The 19,357-nt window shown below is 36.0% G+C and overlaps 1 protein-coding gene across 1 annotated transcript in view; it reads left to right on the top strand.

Annotated features, from left to right (window-relative positions):
* The window catches only part of DCC (DCC netrin 1 receptor), a 1,152,813-nt gene that overhangs the window by 1,037,915 nt on the left and 95,541 nt on the right, over window positions 1–19,357 (top strand). Inside the window, exons 19-21 of the mRNA XM_044242950.1 lie at window positions 4,096–4,203; window positions 10,962–11,156; window positions 16,072–16,104. Of these exons, the coding sequence (XP_044098885.1) occupies window positions 4,096–4,203; window positions 10,962–11,156; window positions 16,072–16,104 (336 nt within the window). The remainder of the gene's footprint in view (window positions 1–4,095; window positions 4,204–10,961; window positions 11,157–16,071; window positions 16,105–19,357) is intronic.

The following is a 19,357-nucleotide window of genomic DNA, read 5'->3' as shown; positions in this document are numbered from 1 at the left end:
GATAGATCCTTAATTTTATTCCAGTTAAGTAAAATAGAAAAAAAATTGAAGGACGCCTGACACCATGCAGAGAAAAAAAAAAAAAAAGAAAGCCCAAAATCCTAAGTCACATAAGAAATACAACCACAGAGTTTTGGCCAAGTTGGAATCTGAACAAACAGATACAAGGATCAATTCTGTCTGGAGAAATCAAGGGAGGTTTCATGAAAGAAAAGAATTGAGCAATGGCCTGGGTGGATCATCGGGGACCCGTTCCAGGGACTTCAAAGGAAAGCAGCCTGTATAAAAGTACACAAGCCAGTATCAGAAAGACGTCTCCTAGAGATACTTCGGAGTGGTTCAGAGGGAGTGGAGCGCAGTAGTCATCAGACAACAAAGGGAAATGAGGCTATAAAAGAAAGTGTAGTCAATATCAGGGCCTGATACTTATTATTTGTTATTTATTTACATTGTTTAAAGACTTTATTTATTTATTTATTTATTAAAAGATTTTATTTATTTGACACAGAGAGAGAGAGAGTGAGACAGAGAGCGCAAGCAGGGAGAGCAGCAGGCAAGCAGGCAGAGGGAGACAAAGTAGGTTCCTGGCAGAGCAAGGAGCCCAATGCGGGACTCGATCCCAGACTCCGGGGATCATGACCTGAGCCAAAGGCAGCCGCTTAACTGACTGAGCCACCCAGGCTCCCCAAGTCTTTTTTTATTTGAGAGAGAGAAAGAACAAGCGAGAGAGAGCCAGCAAGCAAGAAAGAGCAGGAGCAGTGGGGGATGGGCAGAGAGAGAAGGAGAAGCAAAATCCCCACTGAGCAGCCCTACTTGGGGCTCCATTGCTGAGATCTCAAGACCCTGAGATCATAACCTGAGCCAAAGGCAGTTAACTGAGCCACACTGGCACCCCAAATATATATATATATATGATTATACATATATATTTGAGAGAGAGGGACAGTGCAAGAGAGAGATGGCGGAGGGAGGGGCAGCAGGAGAGAGAGAGAGAGAGAAACTCAAGTAATTCCCCGCTGAGCATAGAACCCAACTAGGGGTTTGATCCCACAACCCCAAGATCATGAACTGAGCCAAAACCAAGAGTTGGATGCTTAACCAACTGCACTACAAGGTGCCCCTCTTATTATGTGTCATTTATTTACATTTACTCCGAAGAGGAGTGGTAGTCAGTGAAGAATTTCTGAAAGGTCTCCTCCAGGCAGAACCTGTGAGATGGGAGAGGAAGAGCCCAGAGCCGTTCTGCTGGACTCAGTAGGCAACCCTGAGGTCGTGAAGGCCTCCTTCCTCTCCAAATAGTGTGCAGTTTATACAATAATTCTAAACATTTGAGTTATTGATTCCAATACCAGAATCTCTGTTCATCAACATTCACAGGGCTTGAGGAAAAAGAAAAACGTGCACACCACCTAAAATAGATTAGTTGTTAGATTGTTTTGGTTTTTTTTAAATAACCACCTGTTCAGTGTATTATTTTGCTAGGTGAAGCTGAAGTCATTTTGTCTTTTCTGAAGACCATAACAGATTCAGTGAAGCGATCGAATCATCACCATTTGACTATTTTCTAAATAAGCGTCATTTTGAATTCTAACCCAATTAAAAGAAAACAGAATATTCTGACTAGTTAGAAAGACAGATTATCGTTTAATTACTTCCATAATAGGACAATGCCTTATTAGAGTATTGGTATAATACTCTAAGTCAATTTCTGACCATATTTTACCTTCCTGTTGGCTTAGGAAACATCCTGAATGAACCCTTTATGAGAATAACCCTTCTCAAGGTAGTATTACCTCTTTGGCATTTTGCTATAACAAATCTTCTTTTCCTGCAAGAATGTCTTTGTTCTTGTTTCACTAAAACCATATACATGGGGCACCTGTGTGGCTTCATGGGTTAAGCCTCTGCCTTTGGCTCAGGTCATGATCTCAGGGTCCTGGAATGGAGCCCGGCATCAGGCTCCCTACCCAGCAGAGAGCCTACTAACCGCCTCCCCAACCCCCACCTTTCTCTCTGCCTACTTGTGATCTCTGTTTGTCAAATAAATAAATAAAATATTTTAAAAATATATAATATGCAGTTTCTTTACTCAGGATTCAACTACACTGGACCTATGTATGTTACTTCTGCATCCTTTTTTTTTTTTCCCTTAATTTAAATATATTAAGTATCTTGTCAGGATATTATGATTAGGTGATTATGATTGATTAGTGTGGAATACTAGTGGCTTTGAGAATCAGTGCATTAAAAATAAAATGTTATGATGGGGCACCTGGGTGGCTCAGTGGGTTAAGACTCTGCCTTCGGCTCAGGTCATGATCCCAGGGTCCTGGGATCGAGTGCCGCATCGGGCTCTCTGCTCAGCAGGGAGCCGGCTTCCTCCTTTCTCTCTGCCTCTGTCTCTGCCTACTTGTGATCTCTCTCTGTCAAGTAAATGAATAAAAATCTTAAAAAAAATAATAAAATAAAATGTTATGATCAATGGAAATGTTTGGTGTCTCATCCATTTGAAGTTATATCAGGAAGAGAAACAGAAATAGGGGTGCTCAGATTCTGCATGATAGGGTCAATGTAAGGGCCAAAGAGAAAGGCAAGAGTGAAGACTTCAGAAGTAGACCAAGTTATACCTATCTTGTAATACACAAATATTCTCATGCAGAGATCTGAACATTCCTCTAGAACCCAACTATAGATCTTAGACATGTTCCAAAATTTCCCATGTCAAACTACCTAACCCTAGGAAAAGAGACTGTCAGTAATTGACTTGGAGTATTATACTTTGCCTAGAAGGAAAACTCACTGCATTTCAAAGCATAGACAATGAGAAAATGCATCTAAAGGAGACTGAAAGATACCAGACTGGCTTGGCCAGTTTACTGCTGCCTTTAAAATATATTTAAAGTTTTGTTGAGCTCAATGTAGGAGGAAAAATAATTTCTCTTCATTCTTTTAGGTTCTTGGCTGAGACCCCACTATAATAAAAGATAGATCAATAGCAGAAAAACAAAGAGGAATTTAATAATATGTGTATCTCCTCTATACATAGAGGATACCCAGGAACAGAATAACTCCCTGAAATGGCCCAAGCCATCACCTTAAATACAATCTCCAACTTAAAACAGAAGGACACCCTGAGGTTTGGGGAGCCAGTTATGGGAGGTTTTCAGGTAAATCACAATAAACAAGGGTGTTGTTATTATGCAGATTTAAGTTCCAACCTTCTCCCTAATAAGAGTTTCTAGAGATTTTATCAACCTCCTCTTCCTGGTACAGAGAGGGAGACACTCATAAATACAAAATTTCTCTTGTAAAAGGGTAACATCTACTAAGTTTTCAGAGCTTTCCCTGTGTATACTGTTTCTTAAAAATAATCAGCCTAAAATAACCCTTATGCCAAAGAGGCTTATCTTGGAATGATAAATTCTGGCCCATTTCAACAACATGTGGGAAAAGTAGCTCTAAGCACCCCCCGCCAAGGTCTCGTGCCTTCTTTTCCATGCCAGGCTGATATTAAAACCTTCACAGATCCCATACCTTTTCTATTTTCAAATATTCCTTTGCCTTCTTGCTAAGAGATACCTAGAATGTTTACCTAAGCAAGATGTCTTAACCTGCATTTACATTCATTCCTTTTTTTTCTTCTTCTTGCTTTTAAGAAAATATAGAATTAGGTGACGTTTTTGTTTTGAAATCCTACAATTGTAGCAGGACTGTGTCTCTTGGAGACATGTAGCCATCAATCTCACTAAGTATGTGTACATTTCTTTGTTTTTATAATGGCTTGTACATGTTTAGTGTGGTCCTTGCTTAGAAATATCCATTATACTTTTCTCCCCTGCATTCATACATATTCTGCTCTCCTCTCTCTATTTATACCTTTGGAAGTCACTCAACTTTCATGGAAAAACATTCATTTCTATATATTTGTTTGGTTGCTTGTTTAATTAAAATACTTGAAATAAATCATGAATGGTAAGATCCGCATGATACACTGCATGATGGATTCTGAATGTCAACATCATGATTAGAAGTCCCATAAATGTCTGCTTTCTTTCACCTCCAATGACAAGGCCTTGTCTCTGTTTCATCTCGCAGCCCCGACCTCTGCTCCCAAGGATTTGACAGTCATTACTCGAGAAGGGAAGCCTCGCACTGTGATCGTGAGTTGGCAGCCTCCCTTGGAAGCCAATGGGAAAATTACTGGTAAGCATCTCTGCTTTCTTTCCAGCATTGCTCTGCTTAGCCTAAAATTGCTTACCTCATGTGCATGGCTCATGTCTTTTGTGTATGAGTTTTCTGTCCCAGCATCTCAGTGGACTTCCTGATCCTTTGTGGTTGTCTCTTTTGCCTCCCCGCTAACCATGGAATTTCTTCAAATGGTGCCTGCAAATACACACGCATACTCGTTTTGTTTGAGCTGGTTCCCAAATGATGTATACTTCAGTTAGATTAGACCTTTTGTTTTTCATCTTGTGGAGCATTAGGACAACCTTCTAATGGAATGTCTCTGAGCATAAGTGACTAAAAAGAAGCCAGTTGTTTGGCAATTATAAAATACAAAAGACACCTAATGACCGTGTATTTTTGAATGGCACAGACAAAGGACGTTTGTCTAAGGGTTTTTAGTCTCTCACTTAGCTTTTAGCTCCTTACTTAAATCATAAGGTTCATAAAATACTTAATATTGACTGACAGAAATTGAACTTAATGAATATTTCGCAGTGACAGATTTTATTTTGCCAAATATTGCTGATAACATCAATGCCTAATTAAAGCGTCCATTAGAAGCCTGTAATGTTAATTTAGTATGAAAAATATAATGGAGTTCTATCAAGAATTTTGCATTTAAATGATCACTTTAGGGTTTTAATAGATGTCTCCATAGCATATAATTATTATGAAAAATATTGTATAAGTAAAAATGTGCACATTATAGTCTAATTAACTTGAACCATTGGGTTAGGCACATGTAAGAGTCACTCCTTTTTCTTCTTTTCTTGCATACAAGAAGTGGATAGCACTATTATAAATTAACAAAGTAATTCAGTCATTCTCTGATAACAGAGATAAGCGTGGAAATTATAGTTCAGATGGCCCACTTACTTTATGAGTTACTTTCAGAATTTTCCAAAATGAAAAGATAATGTGAAAATTCCAAATGTAATTTAAATTTAAGCTGAAGACTTGTTTTCTCTAGGAAATCGTTCTGAGTGCAATACCAAACAGAAATTTCATTTGAGCTAACAAATATGGAAAAAGAAGAGGGATGGGGCACCTGGGTGGCTCAGTGGGTTAAAGCCTCTGCCTTCAGCTCAGGTCATGATCCCAGGGTCCTGGAATCAAGCCCTGCATCAGGCTCTCTTCTCAGTGGGGAGCCTGCTTCCTCCTCTCTCTCTGCCTGCTTCTCTGCCTACTTGTGATTTCTCTGTCAAATAAATAAATTAAATCTTTAAAAAAAAAAATGAAGAGGGATATTAAATCTCCCCAAAACCGTATATGCTTAGTTGTCACTCTGCCAGGCTTTTTAAAACTGAGGCTGGATGATTTCAATTTTCTTTTACTTTTTCCCCTCAATGTTATGATTTATTTTCATTGGTTCTATTTCAGTACTTTTGTAGATTTTGATTTGTTTACATGAGGACTTTTTTATTATGTTATAAACAGTAATTTATAAGCCTATGGTAAATCAATAGATAAAAATTTAAGAAGAAAAAAAACAGAACAGAGGTTGTCTAAATAAAAATGAGTTCTGATAGAAAAAATGTATTTTTGGTAAAGGATAAAATAAGCCATATACCATCCAAATTCTCCTCTCATATTTAAATAAATCTCATCTAATAGTCAGTGTAAACAATAGAATGTGTTTTCAACTCTGGGAGAAGCTAGTTTTGCTTTTTGAGGGAAAAAAATCGAAGTCTGTCCCATATTAAGAAATGCAAATGAGTCTAAGCAGTAAAATCCTGTGGCAAAATCACAGTGGATGTATAAGAAACCTCCTCCAGGGGTGCCTGGGTGGCTCAGAGGGTTAAGCCTCTGCCTTTGGCTCAGATCATGATCTCAGGGTCCTGGGATGGAGCCCCACATTGGGCTCTCTGCTCAGCAGGGAGCCTGCATCCCCCCCACCCCGTCTGCCTCTGTGCCTACTTGTGATCTCTCTCTCTGTCAAATGAATAAGTAAAATTAAAAAAAAAAAAAAAACCTCCTCCACATATTTTATTTAGAGTGTTTATTCAGTATCCCTTCTCACAATGGTCAAGTAAAAGTATGGGCGGCAATACTTTCTACCTTAAGAGTCTAGTTCATTTATTAAAACTAAATTGTTATTATCAAGTTGAGATATTTTGACTCAACTCAACTGGAAGTAAACACCAAGAACCCTTAAGACAACTTCTCTTCCATATATATTTTGATTCTTTTAGTCAGATTACTCCCAGAAAACAAGATGATGAAATATTCAAAATACCATTTAGCAGAGGGCCCAGATTTACTATACTCAGTTTCTCATTAAAGTTACAAAGATGCAAAGGAAACGGGGATTCCAGTGTGTCAGAGCATGTGCCTATGTGGAAGAGGGTGCTCACATCCTACTGATAGATTTCTTTGTTTAACCACATCTCTGCATGTACACAGCTATGAAGCAGGGTGGTTAAGAACCCAGGGTCCTGAGAGAGATGCCTGGGTAAAGTGACTTTCCCAAGTTCACCTTCTCATTTATAAAATAAGGATAGTAATAGAACCTCTTTTGTTGAATGTGATAATGAAGTGCTGAGAAAGGTCTCTGATGTCTGGTGAGAACTGAAACTAATGAACTATCATTATCCCCACTTGAAATCCATTCTAGGGTAAGGCTTTCTTAACGTACTCTGCATAGAACCTGGATCATCAATTTGTAAATACATATACTTCAAAAAAATTGAACCAAAAAAAGAAAGAGATCTAGATAATGCCAGTGTCTAAAGTCCTTGATTATAAATTGGCAGTTTAGGAATTTGGACTGACATTTTAAGAAGAGAATGGTTCAGAAGGAATTAAGTGTTCATTATATGATTGGCATTCTGCTAAGTGCTTTGGTATTGTTAAGTGAGCCTATCTTCCTGTTATTTCTTGTTGAAATGAAGAGATGTGGGGTTTCTAGGGTAAATACCTTCCCCAAAGTGAAATAACCAAGAAGTAGCAGAGCTAGGATGTAAACTCATGTTCAGACTCTTCCTATTACACCATGTTTTTCTCCAGCTTATTAGTATTCAACTAGTCCAAATCAATGACTCTTAACTGATTTACAATTTAATTTATCTGAGGAAGGGTTGAGCATGCTATATTTTAAAAGCTCCCCAAGTGATTTTAATGTACAGCTAAGGTTTTGAAACATTGATCTAAATAAATGCAGCATCCAACATTATTTATAATCCGAGACCAACACAGTTGGAAGAGTTAGGCTTTCAGAAATTGCTTCCTTATCAATACTATCCAATGGATAAGATTATGTTATCTTTTTGGATGTCATATGATACCCTAGTCCAGTTCCCCTTTCTTGAAATTCTCTTGCATCTTGACTTTTTTAAGATCACCTACCCACTCTTCTGCTCAATTTCAGGCTACAGCTTCTCAGCCTTATTAGTGGACATTTCTTCCACCTGTTTCTTAAGGAGATCTTTTTAGTTCCTTTGTTACTTTCTCTGAAAAAGTGTGGATAGTATAGCCAGGGCTTCAGTGAACACGCACTTATGTCTAAAATCTATATGTCCATCCAAGGAATTCTAAATACACATATCCTACCACATATTGTACATTTCCACTTGCCTATCTTATTAACACCTCCTTCTATTCCCCAATCCCTCCTTCTCTCCGTTCTTCCTCTTTTTTCCTTTCTTTTTGTTTTTTTGTTTGTTTGTTTGTGGCGTTTTCTTTGTCTGTCCCCCACCATAACCAACCAAATAATGCTCTATTATATTCCATAATAGGTTACGATGATCCAAGATGGCAGACCAAGCTGGGCACTCACTGCAATCACATGTGTCTAAATAGTCTTACTCCCATCATATAAAAATTTTTTATGTTTACATAATTGCAAAAGTTAGAAATTTAACCATCTTGACTTCTTTCCTTGTCCCCTTCCCATATAATCAGGAAAGGAAAATGTAAATGCTCATAATACAGGGCTGAAAGTTCTATAGAAAGGGGTTTCAGATTTTGTTCATTCTCTTCAGGATCACCATTGACACTTAGTAGGTAGTTAATAAATATTTGTTGAGTAGAATAATCATTGAGTTGCTATTAAATCTATTATTAAATTGAAATAAAAATTCCAGGTGTTCCAAATATAATATTTTCTTAATTATTAATCTATTATTTATTATAATTATTAATTATATATGTATATATCATATATGTATGTGTATATATTATATATAATTAATTAAATTATTATATAATTATTAATTAAGAAAGAAAGAAGGCAGGGAGGAAGGAGAAAAAGAAAAAAAGAACAAATGTACCATTTACTAAGTAGTCACTATATAGAAGTTAATATAATAGGAATACCACATATATTAATTTCTAAAAATACATTATCTGAGAGCAACTTATTTTCAGATGAGAAAAAGTTACTTAGATTAAGCAAGGTGCTCAAGGTCACAAAGCCAGGAAATGATAGACCTATGAGTTGAGGTCAGGTCTTCTTGTTATTTTTTTTTTTTAAGATTTTATTTATTTATTTGACAGACAGAGATCATGAGTAGGCAGAGAGGCAGGCGGGGGGTTGGGGCGGCAGGCCCCCTGCCAAGCAGAAAGCCCGATGCAGGGCTCAATCCCGGGACCCTGGGATCATGACCTGAGCCCAAGGCAGAGGATTTAACCCACTGAACTACCCAGGCACCCCTAGCCTGTTATTTTTTTAATAATTTTTTATTAGGAAGGAAGAAATAGGTCCTTCATTATGCATTTATCTATAGACATGATTATCAGAAACAATTTTTGAAACATGAGGAGTTCTCACTGGGCTGAGCTCCTTGCTGGTAGGCATCATCTTGGTCTTCCTGGTACTTAGCAGCTGAACCATGGAAGAGAATCTGATCTGTGGAAAGGAGTATGGGGGGAAAAAAAGGAAAGAGGTGGAATTGAACACTTTTTGACACTTTCTTTTTACAGTTACAACAACTTCTTTGTAGAAGTAGTCACAAAGGACATAGGTATGATGTTACGTTTTATGTATATTTAAACAAATGTAATTCTGATGCCAGAGTGTCCACTGGAGTTAACAATCCCAGCCCTTATCGCCTATGACAGGAGGTAGTTCTCATTATTTGACAAGTTATGGTGAGTAAGGACAAACATGAAGTAGGAAAAAGATGAAGGGAAAAAAAATTGAATGTGGGGAAATGGACATATAGGTACAGAAAGGTTCTGAAAAACCAATGAATTTGTCCCAACCTCTGTGGTTATGGAAATCTCTACAGTTAAGACTTCAGTAACAGGTTTAATATTCTCCAAACACACCAAACTCATATACCCAGATGAAATTGTATGCTTTTCCTAAGACCAATTTTTAAGGTTTTGAATGTTGTAGTAGTATATTTTTATTCTGCATCTAAGTTCTCAAGTTTACCTATGCACATATACACACACACAAGATCAGTTTTGCCATAAATACCAGGAAATCACTTCAAATACAGTTTAAAATTGTCAGAACCTGATGCTTGTACCTTTGATCGTACTTACTTGAATGCCAGAACTATCATTTTTAAATGCGTAACTGAATACTTTTTACAAAGGAAAAAAAAAAAAAAACCAGCCAAAACACAAAGAGGGCTAAATATTTCCTTCCCACTTGACAAATCAACAAAATCAAGAATACATGTAGCTGACCTGGGGTGAGAACAATTCTCCAAACTTTCAGTGTCATTGGGAACCTACAAGAGCCCACGAAAACTCTATGATTGCACTAAGTGTCACAAATGTAAAGCATCAGTGCTTACTGGCTAAAGGATTTCATTCAATAAGTGAGTTTCAATACCTATTATGTGAAGACAATTTTATTGGTTTCTCTGAAGAATAAAAGGTAATATAAGATATGGCTCTTGAACTAAAGGAATGTTTTTATCCTTTTGAAGAGATAAGACATGCACATAATAAAAGTTAAAAAAAAAAAAAGGATCATCATACCAGGGTCTTTTATTCAGTACATGTGTTTTTTTGGGGGACAAGAAGAAAGACTGCTCTGACTCAAAAAATATTAGATTTTATTGCTATTGATCATGGGGGCTGAGTTATAAATGAGTCATAAACAACTCCTTTGTCCAGTGATATTTCACAATCTCTTTTGAGTTAGAGTATTCCAATTTTAATATTAACCAGAGAGTCCTACAACCTTTCAGTTTTACAGAATTCTTTACCTTGTTTTTTTTTTTATCTTTTACTGAGCTCTCTGCATCATAAGACATTCATAGTTGCAGCAGCAGCGTCTCAACAAATACCAAAAATATTACAGATTCCACATATTTACTAATGCAATGATTCCTGACCTTGCTTGAACACAGAAATCACCTGGGGTGCAGATTGCCAAGGTCACCGTTAGCCTATTATAGTATCTATTGCTGTGTAACAGGATAAACACAAATTAGCAGGGTAAAACAACACATGTTTTTTTATCTCAGTGTTTCTGTCAGTCAGGAATCCTGCACAAGATTTATAGGCATCAGAAATACCTATATTTTTTAAAGATGGCAGATACTGTTATTTTGAATGGTCTGTTCCATTTTCAGATTCTGTACATTAGACAATGATTTGTCTAATCTTTGCAATATCAAAAAAATTATTACTTGATTCACTGAATACTGTAGTTTATAGATTGTGAATGTATAATAATCACTGCAAATTATATTTATGAAAACACGCGTGTTTAGAAGCAGAAGTAAGCATGTGGTCAGCACGCTAAATACAGTCGCATTCATCTATTTGTGCAGCTTACATCTTGTTTTACACCTTGGACAAGAACATACCAATTGACGACTGGGTGATGGAAACAATCAGTGGTGATCGGCTTACTCACCAAATCATGGATCTCAACCTTGACACAATGTACTACTTTCGAATTCAAGCACGAAATGCAAAAGGAGTGGGGCCTCTCTCTGATCCTATCCTCTTCCGGACTCTGAAAGGTTTGAATCATTTCCTCCTACAGCAGTGGCTTTCTTTTCCTGTGGGATTGTTGTAAAATACAGTGTCTGCATTAGGAACTATCTTTGCTTTCTCTGTTGGCAACACAACAATGGACATTCAAAATAAATTAAAATTTACTGTTTCATGCTGAAAGCCAATGTGTCAGAGAAAGATCTATTGTGTTATCACATTTTCTGCCTTCAACACAAGGCAGGTATATTTAACTTAACTTTTTTTTCCCCCCATTTACAATCCTTTTGGAATTTTGTATTGATTTCATGTGTATTGGTTCTATTCAAAATATATTGAGACTTTTTAGTCTTTTTATGTCAGGAAATAAAAACTAAAAAGCATTGAATTAGGTGAATGTCATACTACTGCCAACTTTCAACGTTTTCTTTGAGGAACTATTGTCCTTATATATAAAAAGAAAATTTGATACGGCAAGACAGAAAATCTCAAACAAAATGAATGTGTTTATTTTAAGGACCTAGGATAACAACAAGGGGGAAAAAAGAGTCTTACAGTGTGATTATGAGAAGAAAACACTCCATGCTTGCAAGAGTAAAAAGAGCTGCTCAATTCAAGCATAGATGTTCATACAGAAAAAAATGCTAAGGCCCTAGAACAGTGACTACATCAAAATAATCTTCATGTTAGTCCTTACTATTTTAGAACAGTATTATTTTTCTGGAAGACAAATAGTTTCAAGAGTCTCTATTATTTGGCAACTGAAAAAAAAATTGAATGTTTCATAGCTGATATTTAAAGATGTATACTTAGGCATGTTGTGTGTTGTTCTAAAGAAGGATACTTCGCTCTTAAATCTGTGACCACATTCTGTCTATCGTTAGATCTGGCTGAGAAGCTGATAATAGATCATAGCAAACTGAAAAATTAGAAACATGAAAATGGTTGACATTTTCCCCAGGTGCTTGACATATTAAGAGAAGAGTCTTAGAATAATTGTATAGCCATTCAATTCCCCTAGGAACCGTACTCTAATAAATAGTGGACTTTGGGATTCTGGGAAGGGAGCTAACCATTCAAAGCTGGACTTGGTAACAGCTAATCTGAAAGTTTGCCAAGAACACACAAACAAGCATTCAGCCTAAGCCTTCGTGACAGTTCTTAGCGACAGAGTAGAAGTTGGGAGGGAGGCAGGAGGAAATGAGCTAATCTTCTCTGGGTTTTTAGGACTTCATGTCTAAATCGGGTTTCACTCTAAATGAACAATCGAAAGGAAACTGGTTATTCATTTTGTGGGAGCATGAAATGTAACTAGATACCATTTCACAAATGCTTCATCTTTATCTATAGACGAGTGCCAGATTAATTTCATGCTCACATTGTGTGCCAACTAGAGATCTCAGGGAGGGTTTAAGATGACTTAAGGCATCCAAATGTATTAAGCAGCAGAGTGATGAGTTATCTCAGGATTCACAGGCCCACACTGATAACCATCCTGGAGATTATTTAATGAACTCCTATATCTCATTTGGTACTATTTACCTTAAGTACCCTAAACTCATCTATGAAATGATGTTCAGAACTGAGAACAAATTCAGGAATTTGTTATGTTGTAATAATTCACAAGCATTATTTCTAATATCCTGACTTGAATGTTTAGTATTGTTTATCCTCAGTATATCATGCTCAAATAATAGACAATTAGATTTTAAAACAAATCTTGCTCATATGGCAAACCAAGTTTCAGATGTCTTGATTGAATTCTAAATTATTTAGAGATACTGATCTTGCCCATCTTTATAAACAAATGACATTGTACACGCATGCATCCTACATGTTACAATGGCAAATATTTTTAAGGCAAATAAACTACTCTTAAGAGATTTGAAGCCACAGTGAACCAAATCTATACTAAACACATCACATCATGCAGTTTCCAGAGCTGCTTTAAGACATAAGGCCTCTGTTCATCAGAATGTAACTTTGTTTGACAGCAAGAAAGGCTCACATGTTATCCTGAAGCTGAGAAAGCTTTCAGTAGTCTACTGGGTAACAGGCAAGTGTTTCATTGCAAATCATGCCCCAGGCAGGTGTCTACAAGCTTCATTCTTTCAAAAGCAGTTTTTGCAAAGACAGTAGCATTTTACTTCTAGAGACTAGAGGTTTGTCTTTGGTTTTAGTCACAAGCACGAGACATATAGGAAACTCAGTCCATACTTACTGGTTAATGAAAAGGACAGTTACAATTAAAAAGGGATTAAATTACATTACCCTTGTGTACATGCATGCATGTGGTACATCTGATTGTTTCTTTGGATTGTTAATTAAAAGAATCTTGAACTTGATTCTCTGACCACACAGGACTCTACAAATACACACCTCCCATCCCCAAATATTCCCTATTAAGATACCCATACACGATGAAGCCCTTGGGAGACGTACAAGGGCATGTCAATCTCTGCCTTTCACGTGGATTGTTCTCTTGGGTAAACTGAGCTTCTCCACGTTGGCCTGTAAAATAATAGGGAGAGAGGATGCTTCTGCTGAAACAGACCAAAGTAGAATTCTGTAGTGGGATGGAGTCACCTCTTACACACAAAAAAGCAGAGTTTTCAGCCATGGAAAGCACCAGAGTATAGTCTGTTCTCTGGGCATCTTTAATCATCATTCTGAAAGGTACATCTTTCCCATCCAAGGATGTAGAACTAAGAGTTCCATACCAGAATACAGAAAAGTTTCACTCTTCACATTATTTTTGACAAAATAAGTGATTTTCTTGACAAATAGCAGGAGGAAATAAAAAGCCAAGACCCAAATTATGACACTTTTAAGCGAATATTTGTCTGTAATAAAAACTAACTTTTAGGATATGTTTTATCCCTGTTGGAAATAGTCTTTAGTTGATAACTTTCTTGAGACACTCAAAATTTCTCAAGTTCTAGCCAGTCCAGATTACTAACAGTAAAACAAATCCATAAGGTAAGAATGAGGATGACATTGTTGCATATAATATACATTTATTTGTCAATTGATAAAAATTTTCTTATACTGTAGATGATGTGTGTATGATTACAGATGAAGGGAGAAATGAAGAATGAAAATGAGACGAGATTGATTTTCTTCTCTCTCTCTCTCTTTTTTTTTTTTTTTTGGATGTCATTCCAAACACATCTCACCTAAATATGAGATCCTAATTAGGGTAGTTTCTCAAGTGTGTCCTGGTCTGGCTACCAAGATTTTACCCTTCCTGAACTGCACGGTCACATGTGATCTCCACAAGCCCTCCTCATTCTTACCAGATACCTGATTTGGTATGTCCTACAACATAGTATCCTTTCTCAAAAACTATGGTAGGATTTCAGTGAAAACTCTATCCTTGTCTATAAACTACAGATAACACAGTTGCCTATCAAAAACACCTTTTATCAATAATCCCCTAATACTGTAATAAAACAGATCTTGAGAAGTCATTAGTCTTTAAAGGGAGATAGGAGAGAAAATTAAGATAAAAATTAAGTTGTGATGATCAGACTAAGGAAAAATTAGGTTGGACGGCCTGTGAATTAAAAAAAAAAAAAAAGTTTGCTAAATCTCGAGGAGCCACAATAACATTTATAAAACTTATTTAAAACTGGTAGAATCTTAATATAATAAGCACTCTTGTATGTTTAGTGTTTTCCAAAGAGTCATTCAGAGTTCAAAGTCTACTACTTATTAAGATAACCTTTCTTGGTCTACCCTTTCTCATAGAATATGTTTACATATTATTTTAAAATGAAAGAAATGGTAAGTGATAGGAATTTGTAACTAAATTTAACATTTGTCCTTCTATGAGGTGACATTCATAAACCCTGTTCATCTGAAAGGAGTATATATTAACAACATCATTTTTTTTTAGTATTTTCATTTCTGCATATTCTTTTGGGCAATGATATGTATCCCATCAATTAAAGGAAGGACTACCACTTCTAAGACCTTTGCTTTATCTTTCAAACAATAATGATGGACTTGCTGAGAGACTGCCACCCAGAATGAGAGAACTGGGTGCTTAGGTTATAGGTTGCTGCCCATGGGAAAAAATTTCTCAGGTTATAGCCAATTCTCTGTGTGAGTTTAACTGAGACATATAAAGAAGCAACAGCAAATGTAGTAGCCTACATGTCAAGTTTTAGTGCAATTGAGTTCAATAAACCCAGAAGATTTGAAGCTCAAAGAAAACTCATGTATAGGGGAAATAATTCTAAGTGATGGAGACTGACAAAGATCTAACATTGGTCAAAACGTCCTATCACAACTTCTGTAAAAGCAAAGATATTGTAGATTTACCTCCTATACAGTTATATCTGTTTAATAGAAAAGAAGCTACTTAAAAATTTTTTAAAGATATTTTTTAAATTTAAAAAAAGTCACCTTCAAGGACATTATTCATAATGCACCTGAAGTTGTGAACAAGAATTCCTTCACAAGGTCTAAAAATTTATTAAACCATTTAGATTAAAACTCATTTACAATATTCTATTATTTTACCCTATCTATGTGAGAATTGGTTAAGCTCTCTGGGTGAAAAAAAGAAAAACTGAAGACAAGAAAATAGCCTCTTTACCATATTTAAAATATACGGGTGATAATTACTTGGTGATCACATGAGTTTTTATGTATTGTGTTTTTAATTAAACTTACATGATGATCTTTTGGAGTTGATGTGTAGAAGAATAAGACAAATAACATATTTTTAAGAACATGTATAGCGAAACCATTTTCAATTTTTCTCCTCTGACTACTATTTAATAGAAATAATCACATCACCCTTGGCTCCTTATCAATTTGATTTCAACAGGGCTTTAGCCTTGATATGAAAACTTGCTAAGAAAACTGTCGATTTGAAGTGTCAGCTTCCTTGCTAGGAAGTGTCAATGACTAATAATATTTCTTTCTCCCCCACAGTAGAACACCCTGACAAAATGGCTAATGACCAAGGTATGGTGGCTCAATCTGTCATCTTTTCTCTCCTTGAATCAATTCTATCTGTTAGAAATGTCAGTCATTATTTTGTATTCCTTTTTTCACCTGGGCCATACACCTGATGAAGCATTCACTGGCGTGATAATTAATCTTGTTAATGAAGTTCTGTTTGGCTGAAGCTGCAGGTCTGTTGGGGAAGATGTAAATTTTCTTGAGAGGAAATTGTTTTGTCTCTATTCTGAAGGACCAATTAAAATGTCAAGCTTCTTTGTATGAAATAAATTTTTAGTCTCTGTCTGCACTTCTGAATAATTCACATTAAGTATAATTAAGCTCAGCATAATTTTCAGGCTGCTCTTACACCCTTTCATGAGCTATGGATTAAAGTTCTGTAGCTCCACAGAGAAAAACCATAAATCAAGTGTGCTTTTTCTCTACAGTGAGCTTCTTTTAATAAATAAAAACAAAGTTAGGACAACTTTTTTAGGGCATTGCTATTGTTCATTTTGAAGCCAGAAAGCTTTCACTCAGTGAATCAGATGCTGGTTTGATTCAGAGCATTTTATTCTCCTTCCGTTCTTTTGCTAAAAGCTGATTCATGTAGAGAAATATGCATGGCTTTACACAAAGGAAAATGGAGACAAATAAGAGTTATCCATCAATTCACAGGTAGATAAGAATTTGCTATTATCATGATTTGCAGATGGATAAATTATTTTTACATTAAAGGTAATTGGTAGCATTCTAGAGGAGAAAAAGAATAGCTTATGAGTGGTATTTTTCGGCTCGTTATATTCTTTAAGAAGGGGGAGTTGGGAAGTATTTGCAACTCGTGGTGTAGTTGGTGATGTCCAGATTTTGTCCGTATTTGTTGGCCCAGCGTCTACAGTTTGTGTCGTGTGTCTCCTGCTTTGGACAGTCTGTCAGCAGAAACTGCTTGTTTCTTAGAAGGTATCGTGTCTTAGAAGGTACCATCTTGTAAATTGGAGGGAACCATTCTTTTCAACATGAATGCTTTTTAACTTTTAAATATTAAGCAGCTGGATATTAAGGCTCACTAACAGAAGATTGTCTACACGAGTAACATTTTATTTAATTATTCTGTGTTCAGGTTTATACCTGGGTCCTTATGTCATACCCTTGCTTCAGAGAACATGGCTGGGACTGCACACATGGAAATAATAAAAATAAACAATACACAGAAATATCTACCAGAGTTCACATTTCCATTAATCACCTCAACCTACTTCCTGCTTATTTCTACTTAAAATATTTTTGTAAGATCAATATCTACTAAATGGTAATATTTGTCAACTATTAATGATGAATACTGATCAGTTAGCCTGTATTCATTTTGGTAAATTAAATATTAGTGCTGGCCAGATCCAAAGCTGGAATATTAACTAGCAGAAGTGGTTTTACTATTTTATTCATTAAAATGATTACAACAACTTTGCTTAGCCTTCTTAACTTAAATGAATTTAAAAATTTCACAGGCAGATAATTCCTAATTTTTGAAATTATATTTTGAGAAATACATAGAGAAAGAGAGAGAAAACATACCAAAAAATGTTTTAAGCCAGTGAACCAGATGAAATGCTACATTACTAGACACTCGGGCAATGACATGCCCAGGTTTCTGAACAAATGGATTTTGTTGCTATTTTTCAGTTAGCTGGTTTTTTTAAATATTATTTTAAGCTACCAAATGTATATTTTGTAAATTGGTCCTTTTGTAAAAGAAAAAAAAAGAGTAAATTTTTCCCCAGTCCCTCTGTTCACACACTCTCCATGGATTTTCCTCAGATTTTTTTTATCAATAGTGAAATCAGATCTGTTACCAGGGAAAAAAGGAATTCCCAAGAATTACTGCCAGTGTCTTGAGTCTATTAATATTATTTGGGCAATTGTCCTTTTTCTTCATCTAATACTGCTTAAAAAATTCTTTCACTTATTATACTACTTGGTGCCTTATTCAATCACAGCTGGGATACAGTTGTTCAAACTGATAGGTTCTAAATTTTACATCAAAATCAAATCACTTATAAAATAGGGAGGAACTGACAACAGATAATATAGTGATTATAAATAAGATCTTTAAATTCTTACAAAGAAAAGATGTCATATTTGCTGGCCATCAAAATCTCTTCGTAAACAAAATCGGTCTTCTATGTTGATGACCGTGTAGAAGAAAATTTACCCAGATTGAAGATCCTCCTAAGATTAATGAAAATAAGAGGAAAATGCCATTCTGAATGTTCCCACGCTTAGCACAGAGCCAATCATTTGAATATGGTTTACTGTGCCCACAGTTAGACCTATTTGCTGCTCCCCATGGTGAAGTGATCCCACTGTTAACATCTGCAAAAGGCACTGAATTTCTTTTGAGCGTAAATTCAACACCCCGGGTCAGAATGGACCTTGCAAAGATGAATCCTAAGTAGAAAAACAGGAGGTCGAATGTAATTTACCTGTGAGAGAGGAGGAAAAGTTTTGATTATTTTAACAAAGTATCTTTGTAGACTTTTGTCACAATTACTTTTCTTGGAATGGGAGATATGTCCAAAGGAACATAGATGGGAAAACAAAAAATCAGTTGCATTTGAATCAGCCGTGATATGAGGAAAATATTTTCTCCCGAGTAATAGCAGTAGTAGTCTGAAAATGATAGACAATTTTCATTGAACTCTTTTTCCCTTCGTGTAGATATAAATTGATTATATCTAGCATTTTCTTATCTCTCTAATCTCAGCCTCCTCTATAATTCCCTGGTTTTTGCAGCCCCTTATCTCTTGCTAAACATCCTAATTTTTTTCTCTAGTCTCTTCCAGGCACAAGTGGCCAATAAGTTTGAAGGTAATCATGAGATTTTAGAGATTAACCACAGAATTTAATTTTTAGGAAGGTCAGGTAGGATAGGGAAATTATATGGCCTATGTGAAGTGAGTTCAGGGGACATAGAAATGCTGTGCATTTTTTCCCCCTTCTTTTATTTTTCATATTTTGATAAGAACCCTGTCAATTTGTGTGTGTGTGTGTGTGTGTGTGTGTGTGTAATGGCAAAATGAACTCCTGTGAAGCCCTACCAGTGTTTCTGTTTATAGACTTCTCATTTGAGCCTCACTGCTATACTATAAGTTACAACTATTGTTCTCAAATTGGCAATGAAGAAAATGAAGCTCAGGACATTCCAGTCCCTTGTCTGTAAACACAGCTAGTAAGGAGCAAGGCCATTCGACCCCTGTGGTTTTTAACCAGAGTATGTTCA

The sequence above is a fragment of the Neovison vison genome, chromosome 3 (assembly GCF_020171115.1).
Source record: "Neovison vison isolate M4711 chromosome 3, ASM_NN_V1, whole genome shotgun sequence".
Taxonomy (NCBI): Eukaryota; Metazoa; Chordata; class Mammalia; order Carnivora; family Mustelidae; genus Neogale; species Neogale vison.
Note: the sequence above shows the minus strand (reverse complement) of the source record. Positions and strands in the feature narration are given on the sequence as shown.